Below are 20,610 nucleotides of genomic sequence, written 5' to 3' on the forward strand. Positions count from 1 at the left end.
TGCCAATGTTTTTTAAAAATACTAACTCCTTTTATTGTTTCCTTCAGGAAAATGCAGTTAATTTTATTTTTGTTTCAGTTTCAAGAGGGGCTTTTCATGTTGTGGTATATAGTTAATTCTTAAGAAATAAAGTGGCAAGCTTAAGTTGACCATTAATTCCAATTAACTAATAAAAAGTTTGATTTTTTTTCTTACAGGAGATGATCAGATGGAGAGAAAAGGTCAAGTTTTAATCCTTTTAGTGGAACAGGCTCTCAGTTTCCAGGACTACAAAGCAGCTAGTATGCATTGCCAGGAGCTCATGGCCACAGGTGAAGTGAATAAATAACGAATGCATGAGGTGATGGAGGTGGAAATCTATGTTCTGACTTTGGTCTTATTGTGAGGTGTGGTACTTCAGATTATTCCATTTCATTAAAATAGTACTTAGGTATTTTTAGTGGAAGTGCACTGGCATTGAATAGAGACACAAACAAAAAATACTGCATGGATTAAGTGTGTACTGAACTACTGGATAGTAACCTCAGGGAGCTTTTCTGTATGCCTCTGGGAACCACAATTTCTACTTATTTCCACACTGTAGCCCTCTCAGATAGGTAAAACCTTGTGACTGCAGCTAGCAGGAAAGTGCAAGTCTCTTAGAAGTCTACCTTTCTATCAAAACTCTTAAGATATTTATATATTTGTGCTGTGTATATGATTTATGTATGTGACAGTGTGAGTGGAGGTAAATGAAATACAGCCACTCCAGTAAGGTGTTCAGTATCACGCACTGAAATGAATGATGATTTTCTTATTGTAATATGCAAAAATATAGGATGTAAACTTTCAGATGCCTGTTTTATTTTTATCTACAATATGATAAAAATTAGTCTTTTATATATTTGGTCAGTCTAAAGTTGAGCTACATCTCAGTTTTATGGAGCCTTTTTGGTTCCTTTTTCAGGGCACGTTAAGCCTTGCCTGGAATACTACATGCCCTCCTTTATCTCATCCAATAAGAATTGGGCATCCTCCTTTCACCTGTGATAGGAAGTGTGTTTTGTGTTCCCTTGTAGGCTATTCTAAAAGCTGGGAAGTGTGCAGTCAGCTGGGGCAGTCAGAAGGCTACCAGGACCTGGGGATGCGCCAGGAGCTCATGGCCTTTGCTCTGACGCACTGTCCACCCTGCGCCATAGAGGCATTGCTGGCAGTGAGCAGCTCTTTGCAAACCCAGGTACCTGATTCTGGAGCTTCTTTCATCAAAGTTCGGTGCCTACCAAAGTACAGGGGACTTGGGCTCATTTTCAAGTTTGTTCCCTTAAGTTCTACCCTCCAGGATGTTCATATTTTTTCTGCTCTACTCTTCTACTTTGACTGTTCCATTTCAGCAAATGAGGTCTCTTTCTAAGCAGTTTTGTGTGATGAATTGGTTTCTGAAGTAGAAGTGTAGTTGTGTTTTCTATCTTCAGTACTTTTAATTTCTTTATTGATTGCCTGATTTAAACATTGTATTTAAAAATGCAGTTGATAAAATTTTAAAATATTTTCCAGGTATTTATACTTCGTAATGCAGCTTCATTAAATGCCCACATAAATGTCTATTAAGGATTTGTTCTATGATTTTTATGGTCTTTACCCAATATGCAATGAAATTATTTTCTCACAGATTTCAGTGATGTAATGGTTTTAACAACTACAAGAGGCTTTGTGTCTGAGCAATCTTTATTAACTCTGCAATGACTGACTTGATAGAATCCCATGTTAGGTGTTGAGCTGATTTCAGTATATATGTGAGAACACGTAATTGTGGCATTTAAATACAATTTATTTCATGGTGACATAGCAAAACTTGTATTTGAAATTGAAGGGCAGTAATTTAGATTGTCAAAATGTTAAATTTCTGTTCACTGCAATTGTGGCTTGGCCTACATACTATGACTTGTTTGAGTTCATAATTATCTTAGTTGTCTAAGAGTTCACAATGTTCTTAGATTTATAATTGTGCAGTAGAAACATCTTAGAGGTCTTTGGACACAGAATGTTAGAATGGGGAAGAAGGGAGTCATAGCTTCAACACATGTGCAGCCTGATTAAGGCAGTTGCAAGTGTGTAGCCTTTTCCTTAAAAAATCCCCTGAACAGAAGTGTCTGTGAGAATACAAGCAACGTGTCAAGGTGGAAGTTCTGTGCAGAACTTCTGCTCACAAAGCTGCTGTCCTGTGAAACATTTGCCTTTGTGGAGCTGTCCAATGCCTCAGAGTCTCAGTTCAGATAACAGATGTTTTCATGACATTTCTTTACATTGTACAGCACAGTACAGAAAGTTTAAAAAAATCTTAGATTGTGGGAAAAATGCTGCACAAAATTCATGGAGAAGGGAAGGTCATTTTGTCTAGCGACTCCAACAGTGAGAGGATGTCAGGGATGCTGTGTTTTCTTCTTTGCATCTTCTCCTGCCCTCTTTTCTATCATGGAAACCTTTACGTCAGTTTTTTGGATTTCTTCTGAAATCAGTCATAATTCTTTCAGTGGCTTATTTGACTGGCAAAAGATAATATTTATTTCATGTTTATAGATTCTTTATCAGGCTGTGAATTACCAGTTTCTTCCTTCTGAAGGAGGTGAGAATTCAAGTATCTCTGGGCCTTCTTTGTTGATCAGTAAGGATACAGAGGTGAGTTTTAATGTGAATTTTAAAGGTAATAATGACTTTGTTCTACATTACTCTGAAGAAGGGAATTTGAGTTTTTAGCAGCTTCTGTCTGCTTATTAGATCGAACAAGCAACATTAGATATGCAGTACTTTCTGTTGTTAGATTAACTTCAAGGTTTTGCTTGTGTATTTATACTTTGTTCTGATTTTTAGTTGCTTTTTCCTACTGTTTTAGCACTAGTGGAAGAAACATAAACCCAGAGACAGGAAAAGTGAAAAAAGCTTACATTAAAGTAGACATTTATATTGGTTCAGTTTTTTTTTTTTTTTAATCTGTCCCAGCTGCAAAACAATTTTAAATCTGAAATACATATTTAACAAAAAAAAAAGGTTTTTAATTAAACTTAGTTTTTCTCCTTAGTTCTGTGCATCATAAAGTTTATCACTTGTTACTTTATAATGTTCATACACTGCATTTGAAATTATTTTTATGTGTAAGATCAGAAGGAACACTGAATGTTCCACAGGCAGGACAACAGGAAACACATTGTCTATTATTCTTTCTGCTTTTATGTCTATTATTTTATGTCTGTATATGTACAATTGCAAGTACTTTTCTCTCTTTAAAGAAGATGTAATTATTTACCTAGTTATGAAAACAGGAATTTTTTTCACACTCTTTGAAGTGGAAAATTCTGTATTTAATTTATTCTTTTCTCTATGTTTTGTTTAATGAAATAGGTGAGTGATAAATAAATCTAGGGGATCAAAAGCCTTAAAGAAATACAAGAAAGAGGAGATTAAAAGGGGGTGGTGAAAGATGGAAGGAAAGAAAGAAAGAAAAGGTTCATGTTGCATAGGGTGGCTTTTTGAGAGATTATGAGAGTTCCAGCCTCCTTGGAGAATCTGTCCATATTTTGTGTATGGTTTTTATGTATGTATATGTGTGTATAAATACACATGTGCATATATATGTATGTATATGCATGCCTATGTAGACATACACATAGATGTATGTATTTGCATCTATATAAAATAAATGACAGGAAGGTAAACTAGCACTACAAACAGTATTCAGAGGAAGAGGGCCAAACATTTTGTGTCTGCCAGAATCATCAATATGAAGAACTGGTCTGTTTCACTGGCACAAATGCATTTTATTTTCTGAAAATCCATAGATGCATCTGAGTGGGAGGTGATTAAGTAGATGTTAATAAAATTGATATGGGTGTGGATGCATATGTTTACAATATTTTAATATCTATAAAAATTTGTCATGCATCACCTTTCATGTGCTGTTGTACTATATTGTGGCAGAACAATTAGACATGCATATAAATGATTCAGAAATTTATTCAAAGCTTTATCAGAGTTGAGTAAACTCACTAATTAACTTTGCTATCATTTCAGTTTGCATATTGGAAGCAATTTTCATTATGCTGGAAAATTGACATTTAAAAATTTCTCCGATATAGCTTTCATTTCCCCACCCCACTTAGCTGTGGTTGATTGTCTCTTTGGAATTCGAAGTAGGTAGACAATTGACCTGGCAAGTTTGTGTGTTGCTGCACTGAGGTGAATTTTCTTTTTCTTTAATAAGGCTCCTTGGCATGTCGTATTTCAGACTGTTACACTAGGAAATGAAGTTCTGTATATTTGCTAATTCTTTCCTTTTGTTATCTCCCAGTTGACTTAATAGGGATTTATAGTTTTCTTCATTTTTTGGAATGATACAGGAGGATACATAGCCAAGAATTTACTCACTGTATAACTTCTCCTTTGTTACAAACATCTGCAGTGTTAGAACAGCAATATATTCAATAATTCAGTTTTTCTGACTTCACTGAATCCCATAACTGCAATCCTTGTAGTCACACTTCATCTAATTCTCTGTGCTTCACCTTCATTGTCTTGCACAGAATTTTAGTTTCTTTAAAGAAAAAAAAAAAACAATCTGGAAGATTTTTTTCCCTTTTCTTGTATTCCTTTAATTTTCACTTACATTCTGATTAACTTACAGAATCCTTATTTCAGGGAATTGACAAATGTTTTTTCTCACTTACTGATACCTTTTCAAATTGGTGCTTTAAGTGTTTCTTGACTTGATTAAGGTCTGGCATACATGTGTTTGGGCATCCCTTTTTCTATTGCATTCAAAATACCTATCTGTAAGTATAACACTTCTGCTTTTTAAACCTTTTCTATCCCTCTTACTTTTGTCTAGCAATGAATTATTAGTCTCCACTACCATTTCTTCCTTTATGTCAACCAACATCACCAGCTGGTCATACTTTTTCATCAGCTTTCTCTTGGTGACCTCTTCTCTAGTAATTTCTGCAATAATTTCATTTTTATTCAAATTTTCCTCCAAATTATTTCCCCTAAAACTTGCAGAAATCTTTATAAGAGCTGGCTATATATATCATAGACTGCTTAGAAATGGTTCATTTATTATTCCTGTCATATTGACTAGAGCATAACTTTTCTCCAAGTTTTTGGTGGTCCTACTCTAAAGAAATTAATGAATGCTGTGATAAAACTGCACATCATTATTCTATAAGAGCTAATGCATTTGCACATGCTTTGTGTCAGCTTTTCACTGTTGTTTGAACTCATGGAATCCATTTGAGAAGTTATGCTGTGGAAGCTATCATGATTCCAATGTGCCAGATTGTTTTTAAGCAAAATGTTAAGTTTCAGCAATCCTCATCCTTCTTACTTTGTCATCCTTTTTACTTGTGTGTGCTACAAATGCCTAAAAAACTAATCTTGAGCTTCTCAATCAAAATATCTTGGTGAGAAGATTAAGCTCTTGATTAAAGAAAAGCCTTTCAGAATATTAATGGTAAAATTATTAAATTGAAATAAAATGCTTAGACATGAGATGCTGTGTTGTGTATAAGCACAAAACAGTATTAATCAGTTGCCTTGTAAGTGAGCTCTGACTTTATTAAATCTGCATAATACTTTAATTATGTTTACATCTGTTAGAAATCATTATTTTTTACTTATCTGAATATGGAAGCGTAATTACTGTTACATGGCACATAACCCAAGAGAAATTAAGTTTAAAGTTCTTTGAAAATGAACTCTTTGACTGAAAAGTAGATGTATTTTCTAGAGGAGAAATGAATATGTTCAAATTATAAGAATGATTTTCTTATAATTTTAACATATGTTCAGATTGTAAGGATGATTTTCTTAAAGGCTTCTTAAAGAAAAGAAAATTTCTGATTAACAGAGCGTTAGTGTCTTTGTTTTTCCAGTTTTCCCAAGCACTGTATCTGGGAAAAGACAGGATCTCTTAGGACATTTGTTTACATTACATTGGTAGGTCACACATTGTTATCACAGCTGGTTAGAAATATTAGAGAGTCATGATCAGTTATGCTCTTGTCCTTTAGCCGCTGCTCCGAAACGTCTCTGTCAGATCTGCAGGTGTTAAGCAGCTGTCTGCATTACTGCTGTGTATCTCAGGCAGTCATCAAAGCCTGTGTTTCAGCAGCTGAATCAAATGCATTGTGTCTGCTTAAGGCTGGGTTACTTCTTTTTTTCCAGTGATGGCCCTGGACATTCAGTGACTCTTGAATATTACTGTTGTCATCTTGAGCTGAATCTTTTCCATAATCTCTCATTTAGAATCTGGTTTCTCATTGCAGGACTGGAGTTTTCCAGTGGTTCATAGCTATAACAGACATTGAAAAAAAACCCCAGAAATCCCTGATATAAAACCCTCCAAGGCACAAAAAAATATATGAATGTTCTACATTAATACTTATTTAAAAGAGACTATTTTAAATTCCTGTTTGGCAATGGAAGTACCAAAAAGGGAAAAGGAAGACCTAATGTGTGATGCTCTGTTTTTGAACAGACTCTGTTCTACCTCATTTCATTTCCTTCATAGTCTTGACATAAAATGATTCTTGACATACAAAGTGTATGCAGTGTATGGCTTTTGCAAGTTTTAATCCTTGCACCTTGACTAATTGTCATTAAAGACCAAAACCAATCCTAAAACCCATGTTGCTGTTGTTCTAATTTATTACTGTTGCGTGTGGCTTGTCTCAAAACCAGTTGGCTTTGTTATTTGTCCTCCCATTAGGCTGTTTGGAATTATATGAGTGTATGTAGGAGCAAGGGTGTATATAAATATAAACATAAGCTGTATATATTTATATAAATATTTTAGCTGTTATTTTAGAGTAACTTGATAAATCAGAATTTATTGGTTGTCTTTTTTTATACCATTTAGATTCAAGCAGATTTTCAATCTGCTAATTTGGCTGCTATTTAATAAGATGTTACCATTATTATCTTGATTTTAATCATTAGTGCTTACTTTATAAAGGATGTCAGGAAGAATTAATAAAAGAAAATAATTTCTTACAAACACCTCTCAGAACCCCCAAAATATAACTTCTCCCTAAAGATACAATTAGATTATACAATTAAAGTTGGTTTTTGAGATGAGATCTCCACCCTTATTTAAGAAATAACTTCTGTGAGAGATTGATTTGAGATAGCAAAAAGTTGTAACCTGTAAGTGTTGCTGCTCCAGGTACAGAGTAAAATGGCTTCTCAAAAAACAGAATTTCTATTTTTACTGAAAAAACTGTAATTACTTGTAAGAGTGAAATTATTTTTAAACAAAAGTCAGTAGAGTTCATCTGATAGCAGTAGTGCCATAAGCATTAACACCTGCATACAAGTTAGCTCATTAGTTTTCATACTGCTGAAGGAGGCTGATTTAAAGAAAAGTGCTTTGCTCAAATGCAGTTGACAACTTGGGTGGGATGATTTTATTCTCGTTCTGTTTTAGTTTGGTTTAGTTGTGGTTTATTTTACCTCCATGAAAAATCAACTAGATGTGTCGCAGCATCTACTTGATAATAGTGGCAGAGAGGAAATAGTATTCTGTATGTAACATTTAAAATAAATTACAAGAAATTGTCTTACTAAGTACTTAAAATGGTTTATTTAAAAAGCACGTGAACAAGAAATTGTCCCCCCAGGCCACCAGACACAGGATTTTCAATTGGTTTTAATTTTTCTGAGCAGCAGAATTTCTGATAGGCTGTACTTGGCATGCACTTTCTTCATGTGGTGAAGCAAGAGCTGAAATTCCCAGTTTAGCCAGTTGATTTGTTAGTGGTGCATCTGTGAAATGCACAATGTGATTTCAGAAAAGATTAAAACAAATGCTGTAGGAGGACTTAAGATGAACCTGCTATTTCAATGGTCAGCTTGAGGCAGTAATTTACTGTACATTATAGTAAAAGGCACTAAAAATAAGGTGTTCTACATGAAATTCTTGAAGCTGATATGTTTTTCTTCTGAGGTTACAGTGGGATGTATTTCTCTTCAGCATAACTTGGCATCCTTTGTCTCTCATGTTTGTTTTGTCATGAAATAGTAAGTCATAAACCAATACTTCCCATGCAGTTATACAGGTAGAATTTTTCTGTTTCAATATAATTCAGTGTATGGGGAAATTAATAGTAGTGTTGTTAGAGATAAACATATGGCTGCTAAAGTTTGCTATATGGAGGAAAATATTTGTTTTTTGTTGTGAAAACAGTGTGTGTTAACCTCAGTGTGCTAATTATATGTTTATGAATAATGTGCACGCATTGTAAAGCATGCAAGTAACACAAACCTTTGAGAACTGGAATAGCACAGGTCATACAGGGTGTTCTGGGTATTATTTAAATGCTTTACATAGGAAGAGCTGGTCTAGAGAGCCCCATTTGTGGAACATGTCTCTACTTTCAAGAATGGAGTTATGTGTGAGTTCATACTAAGTGAAGGTGTATGTGCATGTATTGCAGAAGCAGTTTTTGATTGAGAAAAGGTTGGGATTCTTGTAGTCTTTTAGGCTGGCAGTTTTTAATGTATTTTGTGTGCCAGCTGCAGAATTTCAAAACTTGTTGATACTTTATCACTTGGTCTAGAGATGTATATTTACATCTCTACCATTTCCCCTGTTGGGAGTCCAACTTAATTAATGCTACCTCTGTAAAAACATAAGAGTGTCTCTAGTATCAGCTTTCTTGAATTACTGAAGATTAACTTTAGTATACTCGATCCTCATATTTGTAGAGAGGTGATTATTTTAGTGGAAACATTCAGCATTTATGTAGAACATCGTCATTATTTGGAATTAAAACCAGTGCTGTCTTTTACACTCTCATAACTGAGTAAGGGGCTAAATGTTCTGCTGATAACACCGCTTACTTCACAGTGAAACTCCTAAATCACTTTTAGTTTGTCTTTTGTTTATTTTTGGCAGCTGCTCCCTGAATTAATAGTCATTCAAATGTTTTATTAATATAGCGTGTCTGAACTCAGATGCATTTGTTTGGCTTTAGTTCACTAACCTAATTATAGCAGGAGTCTAACCCCTGCATTGTGTGTTGGATATGTCACAGGATGAAACCAGCATCTCCTCTGGCCAGTCTGCTGATTTGTTGTACTGGACGACATCCAAAACCATGAAGGTGTTGTCCAACACAACTCTGACTACCAAGGCCATGCTGCATGCTGTCAGCGATGGGCAGTGGTGGAAGAGATCCTTAACTTATCTGCGACCATTACATGTAAGGGATTGCTGATGTCTCCCCAGATGTTCACACATTTGTGATACATGAGTATAAAAACTCAGCTCCTCTGTAGGACCTGATAGCTGAACCCTCACATCAGTAAACAAACTACAGACATCGCGGGACTGTTTGCAAGGAAATTCCAATGAAAGAAGGGGTCTAAAGCTGTTTCCTAGTCTGTTTTCTCCTGTTTTCTTAGCATAGTGTAAGAAGGGCTAATTGTAATTTGGCAGAACTTTAAAACTTCAGGGAACAAAGCACAGTAAAGCCCACTCTTTAAATACTGTCATCTTGTATTCAAAGCTGTTCCTTTGCAGTTTCTTGTTTCTACTTTCTCTATTTCAGTGACTTTTCTATAATGCTTGTGCCATTATTTTCTGTGGTACTACTTTTGAACATGATTCTCTTTCCTTTTTTAAGAATACTGGACTTAATTCAGAACTGTATGTAAGATGACTCCTTTGTTGCTCCCCACTGAATTCAAGGATCTTTTCATGTACAGTTGTTTCCCTTCTGCATAGTGTTTACAGGATTTTTATGAGCTTTTTTACAACTAGGCTCAACTATACTTGTTTTTCCCAGGGCCAAGAATTTGGAGATGTATTAAAAAGTGGGTCTGGAGAAAATGCTACTGTGGAAAAACAAGGCTGTCATCCATTTTATGAGTCTCTAATTGATGATCCATATGTTGCAGAAGTAAGTTACGGTTACAGAAGTCTGCAGTTTTTTGTTGAGATCTTATAATCAATTGAAAATACAGAGTTTTTGATTATATGTGTGTCTTGAAATTCTGTGCCATAGTAGGAAAAAAAACAGAATTAAACAAAGGAAAGCAAATAGAGGAACTGAGGTAAGGAGCTGCATGTGATGCAAGTGATCCAATTAAAAATGCAGGTGTAGAGTGCATGTGTCAGTTGTCTTTTTACTTCCAGTCTGAAGTCAGCTATGGAACATACCAGAACAATTCTTTGGAAAGCTTTGCAGAAGTGTTGCTGAGAACAGGGAAACTCACAGAAACAAAAAGCGAAGGAAAAGACCTACTTCCAACTACAGAAGGTATGGTCATATTGTATATATGCATTCCATATATAGTAAATGCAGAAGTATCTGTGGGTGGGTTTAATTGTGGAGAATTGCACAGAACTGTCTGAAGTATTGTGTTTTGCATGAATTGTGATCTGGTTCAACGTCTCTTGTTGGTAAGAAGTCCTGTCAGAAGTAGCTGCAGAGTTTTCAAGGGAATTGGTGACTTTAGGAGGAGTTGCTCAGCAAAGACTAGAAAAATGAAAGTTCTCTTTAAATAACCAGAAAGTGTTATTTGGGGGTTGGTAACGATAGGAGGAATTGTTGAAAGTTTCCTGAATATTACCATGTACAGGTAATGGGAATTTGCAAGCCAGTGTGAGTTACTTCTCTGTATGCCTGCATATTCAGTTGCTCAGATTCTGTGGCACTGTTTATCCAGGTTTCAGTACTTCAGGTTCATTGTAGTATTTTATTTGCCCATTAATGCTTAACTACAGCTTCTGGAATCATCACAAGTTCTTTGTCTTCTTCTGAAATGTCTACATATCATAGGTTATATTTAATAATTTTTAACTGAAACAATTTCACTTTTTAAAAAAAAGATAACAAAAAAACACCTGTGGTTGTTTTTCTTTCCTTTTGGATGTCTTCTGCTGGTGTAAGAAATTAACTGTTTAAATATTACATGCTGTTAGTGTCTTTTGAAGGAAGATATATGTATTACACTTGGCTTGTGGTAAATTCTGTCATGAAAAATGAGTATATTAAATCACTTGCTATATGAGAAGTTTCAAGACAGGCTTTCTTCATAAGCTACACAATACTCAAACTGTTTAATGAAAACCAGCATATTTGTCTTACAAGTATATGATTCAGTAGTTTGAGATATGTGGTGTTTGTACAGATAACCTGTGTAGCTCTGTGTAACAACACTGTGAATCAGAAATGGTTAGCAACAGCTTGTATAAGTTGGGTGTGTGTGTGTTTTGTTCTTTACATACTCTCTTAATGCAAAAAACAATCCTTTAAAATCAGTACTTAAAATCTCATTTGTTGCATGCTGAATGCTCATAGGCCTTTAGCTTTGATTCCTGTGTCTTAAAGGCAGGAGGGTGGGCAGGGATTAAAAAGTATTTAATGCTTCCTAGGGAAAATGATTTACTTGGCAGATCTGTGGTAAAAGTTCCTGCTTGAACTTGAGTGATTGGAACTGTTTACAATTCAGTGGCTGCTTTTGACATGGAAATTTCAATCTTGGGGACTTTTTATTGAAGAAGAAAAAAAAATTAGATTCTAGCTTCAGTTTTTGAGCCTCTATCTCCTTCCTCTTAAGTGTGCATATTAAAATTTTTGCCATTTAATGCTTCTCTTCCACCGCTTTTATTCTATAGTCAGTTTCACTTAAGAGTCCCCCTCCAGCTGTGCTCTGAAAGAGAGTTCTCTATTTTCCTCTGGAAAAATGGGCTGTGTTGATTCTGGACTCATCAGTCCTTCTGTGTATTATACCTTTTGGTAGTCAGTAAACTGTTCTTAAGCATTAGTGTAACATAGATTTCTCTAAATAATTGGATTAATAATTTACTATTTGTGGTGTGTTTAGCCCCTGTCTTAATGGTATTGAATCCCAGCTCTTCCCCCTTAAAGCTTTGCTTTGTCAGTTCTCATGGAAGTCTTTATGATGAGTTAACATGTTCAGGATTGTGCAGATTGAAAATATATATATTGATAGCACACTGCTGAAATTTAAGGAATCACACAGATATGAATCCCACTTGTTATTCTGCATTTTTATCATTTTCAGGCTTCCTGTACATTTTTGGGAGGATTTTGCCATACAAAACTCGAATGCTGATATGAGGTGTCAGCTGCTGCACTGGTTTAGTAACTGCAAGCATAGCAGATTACAGTTGATTTTGCTGACAAGTTTGAATCCCAGCTGTTTGCTTCTAGCTGTCTTCTAGGACATCTATAGCAGCAGGTTTCAACTCCATCAAAAGAACTGAAGAACCTGGAGGGAGATGCAGTTTAGCAAAGAAGTCTTCATTGTACTTGGCACTTCGTCTTAGGAGAGGCTAGAGCATCCATCAGACTTTGTTTACTATAACAGTGCCATGTGCAGAGTGAGAGACTGGCTAAACACCTTCCCCACAGACAGCGGGCAACATCATAGAATAGTAGAATGGTTGGAGGGAATCTTAAAAATCATCTCGTTTCAACCCCTTGCCATGGGCAGGGATGCCTTCCACTAGACCAGGTTACTCAGAGCCCCATCCCTCTGGCCTTGTAAACCTCTGTAATAAACATCAAGATATTTTGCTGCTTTTATGGATTTGGGTAGTGTTACAAGCCTTGGACCTTGACTTTTCTTGTCCTTGCTATCTGGATGTCGGTGGTAAAACTGAGTATTTCCAAGGGAAATGGTGACTCTCATCTTCCTGGGTCCTGTAAAGCACTCCTTCCTTAGCTGTGGGCTGATAGTGCACCCAGACTAGGTGTGGGTAAGGCTGTGCTGTGCATCTCTGTTTGGGGTTTTCTTTCTCCATAGGCCTTAGAGATTGATCAGGAGGTTGAAGATGCAATTTGAGAGATGGCTGTATGTCCTTCTAACCAGATTAGGCACTAAACTCAGAGTAAACCCAAGACAATCAGTCATACCTATTACTCCTCAGGGGTTTTAGAGCATATAATACCTTAATGTTCCCCATAATTTTGTGGTTGCTTGTAGATATAGCTGTTTAACTGCAGTATGTGCTTCTAAGTTTATTGAGATTTTATCATGGTCTAAATGAACAATTGAAGACTTAAAGAAGTTTTTACATTTTTTTCAGGGGAAAATCCACTGAAAGTGAGTTGAAACTTTCTAGGTATAGAGAAATTCCAATTTTCACAAATAAACCATTTTTTCAATATTTAGCCTCTCAAACATGCTATGGCATAAAGACTTGCACAGGAAACAAAAATATTTATAAAATCAAAATATTTTTGTGTTTTTCTGAGAAAGTTGTACTTGTGGGACAGCAGGGGGACAGCAGCATTGGCATTTTGCTTGTCACTGCCCGCCTCCCTGATTTACCAACCCTGTAATGTCTAATCCCTTTGACAAATTCCAGATTTGGCAGTGGTCTGAAATGACATTAAGTTCCTGTAAATTTTGTGAAGATACATGACAGGATAGAATGGCATCCTGCTAATGTCTGGAGCCTGTGATTTGAACTCATCCCTGTTAGACTGCACAGGATTCTTGTGGGGCTTCACTGGGAGACAGAAAGCTGTATGAAATTATTTTTGCATACACCTATTTGTGTGTATGTAAAGTGCACATCTAAGTATGGGTACATGGAAACCTTTCATGAGCACACTAGCATGCAGAAAATTTATTGGATCAGTACAGAGGAATTTTTTTTCTTGGAAGTTATGACAGTAGAGACAGTTCTTACATACCTTCTGGCAGTTGGGATGCTATGTGTCACACTTCATGCAAAACAAAATCATATTGTTTTCTGACCCTGTATTGATCTGTGTTCTTTGTAATTATTGCTATCCTAATGGTGAAGAACAGTTTCTTTGCAAGTTTGTCAGTTCTCATGTTGGGGGATGTTAAGTTGGAAGAGAGTCCATCATTTATTGTGTATTCAAGAGGTATTACTATCATTAATTCTCCAAAGAAAGGGAAGAGAGAGCAGAACTGAAGCTCTCAGCAGAGCTGAAGAGCTGAAGCTCTTCCTTCCTCCTTCCTCTTTTTTTTATTTTAACTAGAGGTGGGTATAAGAACGTATAAAATAACAGCTTGTTATCAGAAGAGGAGCCAGCAATTTTCATCGAGATTCTGTTATTAGATATTTGTAGAGTTCTTACTATCTTTGCTTGGACAGCATACAGGTTATTTAGAGTGTAGCAGAAACAATCTTTCAGCAGCAAGAAGCTGTCTGAAGCATAGTAAAAGCCATTTGAAGCCTAAAGGATAGGTGCTGTTGGACAGGCTTATGTTGCAGCCTCTGTGGTAACTTGTCACATAGAAATTTAGTGCTTGTATCAGGCTGATGGCAAATTAATTATAATCTTAAAATTGTAATTGGTCATTCAAGCCTTTTATAAGTCATTCTTTGGAACAAAGAATTCACTGTGGGCATGTGTGTAAAGTAATCAGGTTTTTATCAGCATGCCCTGCAGAGGAGTTTATGTAATGTGGGAATTAACAGGTGTTTGAGACTTCCTTGAAATAAACAAAGTGCTAAGTTGCTGGAAGATGGCTTCTTCCTATTGAAATAATATTGTTATTAATAACATTAGTAATAATGTAATCTATAACAATGGAAAAACCCCTCCCCCCAAGTTTGGTATCTATAATGTAGGAAAAGCAGGTGATTTTTGTGTCAGTTTTACCAGAAGTATATGTGTTTATAATCAGAATACTTATCCTTTGATTAATTTATTTCAATTGCTGTAGTACTGATGCTTGCTTTCTAGATGTGGCAGAACCTTGTTGTGATGTTTCTTATGATACTTGTGGCATTTTGTTATTATTTTTAATTAGTGCAGAAGTTTTTAATATGATTAGTTTTGTTTAGTGATATGGGAGTTTGAGCTCAGGCCTGAAGACATTTTGTACCATTCCTCTTCTTGGTATCTTTGAACCCTTACAACATTACATTACTTCCTTGATTTTACAAGCAAAATATTTACTTCTTGGAAATCAGTACAGGTGGCTTTGTTTCGCATCTGTTGTTGCATAATCTCATTTTTCTTTGGTTAATGCATCAAACACTTTGCCTGGAAGTTAAGGTAAAGCTGTGCTGCAGTTTAATTATATATTATCTCTTTCTGTATTGCACTGATATAATTAAGTATGTCTGGAGTGCTTCAAGCTAGTGTCTAATAAAATATAGTTGCCCTGAAAACATTTCATTTGCTAGCTCTCAAGGCCAAGTGGGTCAGTAATCTAAACTTTGTGTCTGCTCCCTCTGTGTTGCAGTTCTTCTACAACTGGCAAGTGATGCTTTACCCAAGGATGCAGCCTTGTCTCTTGCCTATCTACTTGCACTGCCACAGGTACGTTGATAGGGACTTTGTATGCTTTTGCCAGGAAAGACTATTCATAGCAGAATTCCATTAGCAAATTTCATTTCCTTGAGATTTTAAAATCTTAAGTATTCAAATTCATTTTAATACAGATTTTTGCAGATTGGGCTGGTGCATATAAAGGAAAGTGAACAAATGCCTTTGGACGGTCCGTTGAGCATGGCACTGGTGAAAAGACACATTTTCTTACTTAAAATAGAAATTGGTCCACCAGACTGACAAGTCTAATGTAACTCAGAAATGTGGATAATAACCTTGTGGTATAGAAGCAGCAATAGTGTAGTTGGAAGAATGTTTGGCTAGGTATTTGTGCAAGGGGGAAAAAACAACCATAATGTAGAATTATCTTTATGTGTGGAGGTTACTGATTTACTTCTGTGCCAGAAAAACATAGGGCTATTTCTAAATGACAGCAAGTAGCTTTTTAGAAAGTTTGTACACTTAATGTTGTATGCTTGCTAATTCTTTCATGTAAATGAATTCTCTGTTTCTTCTAGGTGGTAGATGCCAACAAATGCTTTGAAAAGCAATTACATTCTGCGTTATCTCTCCAGCTGGCAAGTTATTACTATAGCCTGCAGATCTATGCTCGTTTGGCACCATGTTTCAAGGACAAATGCCACCCTCTCTACAGGGTTAGTACTCTTTTCTTTTTAAAGCCATGTTCATTAATGTTCAGCATAAAAGCTATTCTAAAAAGCCAGTACATGAGTTAAGCCTGTCAGGGAGCTGATCTGACTTACACTGTGAGCAGCCTGTTGTGTTATGCATAATTATTCTTCTACAGTGCTGTAAACAAACAAGTACTTCACAATTTGTGGAAGAGTTTTTGAAGTACAATATCAAGTGTCATTTTTAGGTAACAGCACTATCAGTCTTCAAAGTAGCTTATAAGCACTGAGCATTAATGAGTATAGCTTGTGCTGTTACCTTGCAATACTGTGTATAAGGCAATGTAGTACTTCCCAGGAGAAGTGAAGTCCATTTCAACAAGAACAGTGCTTTTCAGAAAGTTTCATAGCCTCCCGTAGGGTGTGTTGAATTGTATTTCAGTTTACATATGGTGTTCTGAAAATTCATCCTCATTCATTGAGAATTTTTTTAATTTCCTTTGACAAGTTTCTGGTTTTGGAATGGCACTACTTTGCCCATTCTCCATTGCCAGTGGTTAAAGCAGTTTCACGTAGAAGTCCATACTAAATGGAAGAGGTAACATACAAAAGTTTAATAAGGCATTGATTGCCATTCTTACTGAGGTACCTGCATAAAAACTCTAGTTTGCTCCAAGTGACCCTCTCTGAATTTACACCAGTTCTTTCCTCCTATGAAGAAACTCTCTGGACTGCTTGGGTTTCAGCCTGTCTCTCAACTGTAGCTAAAAGAACACTTCTGGTCACGAGTTTTCTGAAAAGGAAGCAATCACCTCTGTGGCATGAGAGAATTGTTTTTTTCCGTGTTAAGAATGACTCCCGATTTACAGCAGAAAGCCTGTTTTGATACTTGCCCAATTCTGCAATTAGGAAGCCTTTCATGTTCCTGCTGAGATGTTCATTTTACTCTCTTCTGGTTAGATGCTAAAGGAAAATGTAGCCCACAACTGTGGGGCCTGAAAAATATGTTGGTTGTGATGAATTAATTCGTATTTGTTAAAAGGCTTTCTTTAAGCCTGTAAATCTTCCTGCTGCAAAACAACTTTGATGAAAATGTTTCTGGGTTTTTTGTGTTTTTTTTTTTTTTTCTTACTTTAGCTTTTTTAAACAGTCCTATTTTACAGGAAGATCTAAGAAGCCTTTGGAAAGTACAAGTTATAAGAATGAGGACAGAGATATTAGATTGAACTATTTATACTCCCATTGCAACTTAATAAGTAAAGTCTTATCAATGGCATCATGCAGTTTGTCTCTTAACTGTGATGTGATCTTTGGCTATTCTTTTGTTCCATCTTGGTAAAACACTGTATGTGACTGTGATAAATATTGTATTCTAAGTTGTATGCTAGAAATTGTGTGTTCTATGTTTAAGCCACTCTCAAACAATAGCTTTTGAAAACAATTGTATAAGAAGGTTGAGTGAAGAGCATACCAAAAAAACAGGAAAAAGCCCCACCAAAACTGGCCTGGATGCCAGTAAAAAAACAACATAGGCAAATATTAATTTATAATTCATTGTTACTAATTCCAAGAGTATTGAGTGAAGGAATGTCATAGAAGTAGAAAACAAGAAATAGAAACAGATACTTTTGAGCAAAATAAACATACTTGTTTTTTTCCAAAAATCTAAACCAAAAATGTTAAACACCAGACTTAAATATCCAATTTATACTTAATTTTTATGTGAAACAGACATTTGCTTAAATTTACAAATTAGATACTGGTAATAAAGAATGGGTCCCCCTGCAAGTTGGTTTATCAATGCCATTCTAGTTTCTGTCCATGGGAATAGATCTAGCCATGAGTTTTGGGTGGTTTTTTTGTGTTTCCTAGGAGTTCCATGGGAGGAAAAGAAAATTGATCTCAAACTTACATGAACATATTACACTCAGCTGGAGATGTCATTCCGTAGTAGACTGTCTTCCAGCTCATGGCACTAGTGGCTTGCATTACCTTTATCTTGTGGCTGTTTGTGAAAGCAGCAGTTTATCCCTAGGTCCTTTGCCTGCCTCAAGCTGTACATTATTCTTAGAAGGTATCTGAGTCTGTTTCTGTGGGTGAGGGTGTACAGCCAATTCTTGTTTTCCCCCATTCTCACTCTTTACAGGGTCAGTAATGATGTAAACCTGGCACTTTAGCTACATGCTCAGAAGGTGAAACCTCAAGATCATAGAGCGTGTATTTCTGTCTACTAGCATCTGATTCACAGTAGCTGTGATTTTTCTAGTCCAGTGAATCAAGTGTACTGCTGGAAAACTGTCTGAATTAAGGGAAACTGTATGGAAGCATGGAAAAGTATACACAACCTGTGCTTCTCATTTTAAAATTGTTTCTCATTTCTTTCATTGTTTGAAAAGAGTTCATGAGTACTTCATCTTGATAATTTCAGTTTCTGGTAAAATTATTCTTTTGCTCCTAGGACAAACAAAGGGATTTGGCTGTAAAGTATTACTTTAATTTTGTGTCCCAGACTATTTCAAATTTTAGTTGTTATGACAACATAAACACAGCAGTCACAGTTTAAGGCATCTGAGCTATATTACTTTCTTGTCCTGAGCAATATGTTAAAGGAGCTCTCCAAGCTAAGAAAAATGCAGATAAAGGTCAGGAGAATAGAACAAAATTTCCAGGAATAGACTGTGTGTGGAACGTACTCGTATGAGAAGACTAACTACCCTTTGAGGACCTATATTTATTTTTGGTTTAGGTTTGTAACAGGATGGGATTGACTTTCCATTGGAACTCCTGTGGTGCTGTGCTTTTGCATTTGTGGCTAGAAGGGTTGGTAACATGCCTGTTTCAGCTGTTGCTGAACCTTGCTTGCACAGTATCCAGGCTCTTGCCCCATTGCCACTCTGATTCACCTCTCACTAATTCCCAGTCTTGATGAACAAAAAGAAAAGCTGTACAGCTGACCAAGAAATTTGCTGGGTAATTCTTGTTAGCATCTTATCTCCTCATTTGTCCTATCCTGGTGATCTGATAATTGACTGGAATAAATTGTTTACTCTAGAAGGGAGTGGAAATGCTTAATTATCCTGAGTTTAATGAATATGTTACATTCCTGTCCTCATGCTAATACTCGGTTGCTGAGGTGATTATATTATTTTGAAGAGGATTATTTTACTGACCTCATCTGAGGGGGCAAGCGTTTTCCTGGACATCAAACAACAGCTACAACAAATACTGCTAAGATGCAGAGGGGAGCAGGAATTTGCACTTAATAGCAGATGAGGAAATTTGCTGTTAGCAGAAAATTCTTAGTTTTTTATTTTCTTCCCTTATATGTTACTTTTCATTCAAAAAGGTGAGTTTGAATCCTGTCCTTTTGTGCATTGCATCTGACAATATGTTGAACTGGTAAGCTCAGAGATTCTCCTTAGTGATGCTTCTCTTGTTGTGGCCTAGAATTGGTGAAGAACCTGGGAGTTCAGTCCACAGAGTTAAATAGCCTGATATATATTTAGCCACTGTATGACAGGGTACATTATGCAGTGAAACTTGTGCTCTTGTGCACTTAATCTGCTTCCCTTTTCTGTTGTTTGCTGCTTTGGAAAGCCTCTATCAACATCTCTAAGAGGCAAAATTTGGTCAAAAGAGGAGAGCTATGAACTTGGGATGGAATATGTAGAAATTTCTGTTGGTCTGCTAGGATTTCATTCTGCCAGCTTCACCTGGCTCCCATGGTTTTGTTGTTTGCTTGTGTAAGTTTGGTATAAATTATAAATACGGTGATATTAATCCAGAGAAGTAAAACTCCCAGCCATGGTCCATATGCTACAGCTTTATGTAATATTCCAGATATAGGATGTTGAAAATAAAGACTTAATTTGAAATGGAAATAGATATTATATAAGAAGGCTGCATACAGGAAAAAGGGAGGGTGGCAGATCTGATGCATCTGATAGCAGATCTATTACCCATACTAGATGAGGTCTTAATGGGTTTAACCTGGCACTCAAGTGCAGCTAAAGGTTAAGTCTCTACACAAGGTAATCCCTAAATCTCTTATTGGAATACTAATTACATGGTTGCATATTGGTTTGCATATTCTGTCACATTCCTATATGATGACTTCAGTTTACTAGAGATAATATATACATTTATGGTTAGTTTTGAACATCTTCTGGTATGATCGCTGAAAAACTAATCCAGCAATTAGGGACACTGTAGCCAGATTGTGACAAGTAGATTCTTTTGGGTGTGATGTGTTTAGTATAGATAAGCCAGTGTTTCACAGATCCTCATCCTTCTTTGTTAAGAACACAACAGGACAAAGTATTGCCATTCTTAGTTGGGACCAAATACTATTTAGGTGACTCAGAAAATACCTATTGTTACATGGTTGTTAGGTGTTGCCCCCATTCCCCAGTTTCATTTCTTCAAGTTAAAGTGTACTTATGAAATGAGATGCTTACAGTCTTGCTTATTTCTGTTTCTCAAGGGTTATATGAGCTATACTGTCAAATCCTACTTCTGAAAGCAGAGCAAGTATTGTTCTTTAGACAGCTGTTTAGAAATTTTCTTTTAGAAAAGAGGATCTTCAAACTAGCCTTTCATTTCAGCAGAGGGTTGAGTTTTAGCTTGCCCATGTTGCTCTGGAGACATAGTAGTGATTTTTC

General features: G+C 36.1%; 1 protein-coding gene across 1 annotated transcript in view; it reads left to right on the plus strand.

Annotated features, from left to right (window-relative positions):
- NBAS (NBAS subunit of NRZ tethering complex) overlaps positions 1 to 20,610 on the plus strand; it is a 158,525-nt gene that overhangs the window by 66,743 nt on the left and 71,172 nt on the right. Inside the window, exons 33-40 of the mRNA XM_068183435.1 lie at positions 198 to 311; positions 1,059 to 1,216; positions 2,557 to 2,655; positions 9,063 to 9,230; positions 9,816 to 9,929; positions 10,166 to 10,289; positions 15,232 to 15,308; positions 15,836 to 15,973. Of these exons, the coding sequence (XP_068039536.1) occupies positions 198 to 311; positions 1,059 to 1,216; positions 2,557 to 2,655; positions 9,063 to 9,230; positions 9,816 to 9,929; positions 10,166 to 10,289; positions 15,232 to 15,308; positions 15,836 to 15,973 (992 nt within the window). The remainder of the gene's footprint in view (positions 1 to 197; positions 312 to 1,058; positions 1,217 to 2,556; positions 2,656 to 9,062; positions 9,231 to 9,815; positions 9,930 to 10,165; positions 10,290 to 15,231; positions 15,309 to 15,835; positions 15,974 to 20,610) is intronic.

This window comes from Anomalospiza imberbis, chromosome 3 (assembly GCF_031753505.1).
Source record: "Anomalospiza imberbis isolate Cuckoo-Finch-1a 21T00152 chromosome 3, ASM3175350v1, whole genome shotgun sequence".
In the NCBI taxonomy this organism is placed as follows: domain Eukaryota; kingdom Metazoa; phylum Chordata; class Aves; order Passeriformes; family Viduidae; genus Anomalospiza; species Anomalospiza imberbis.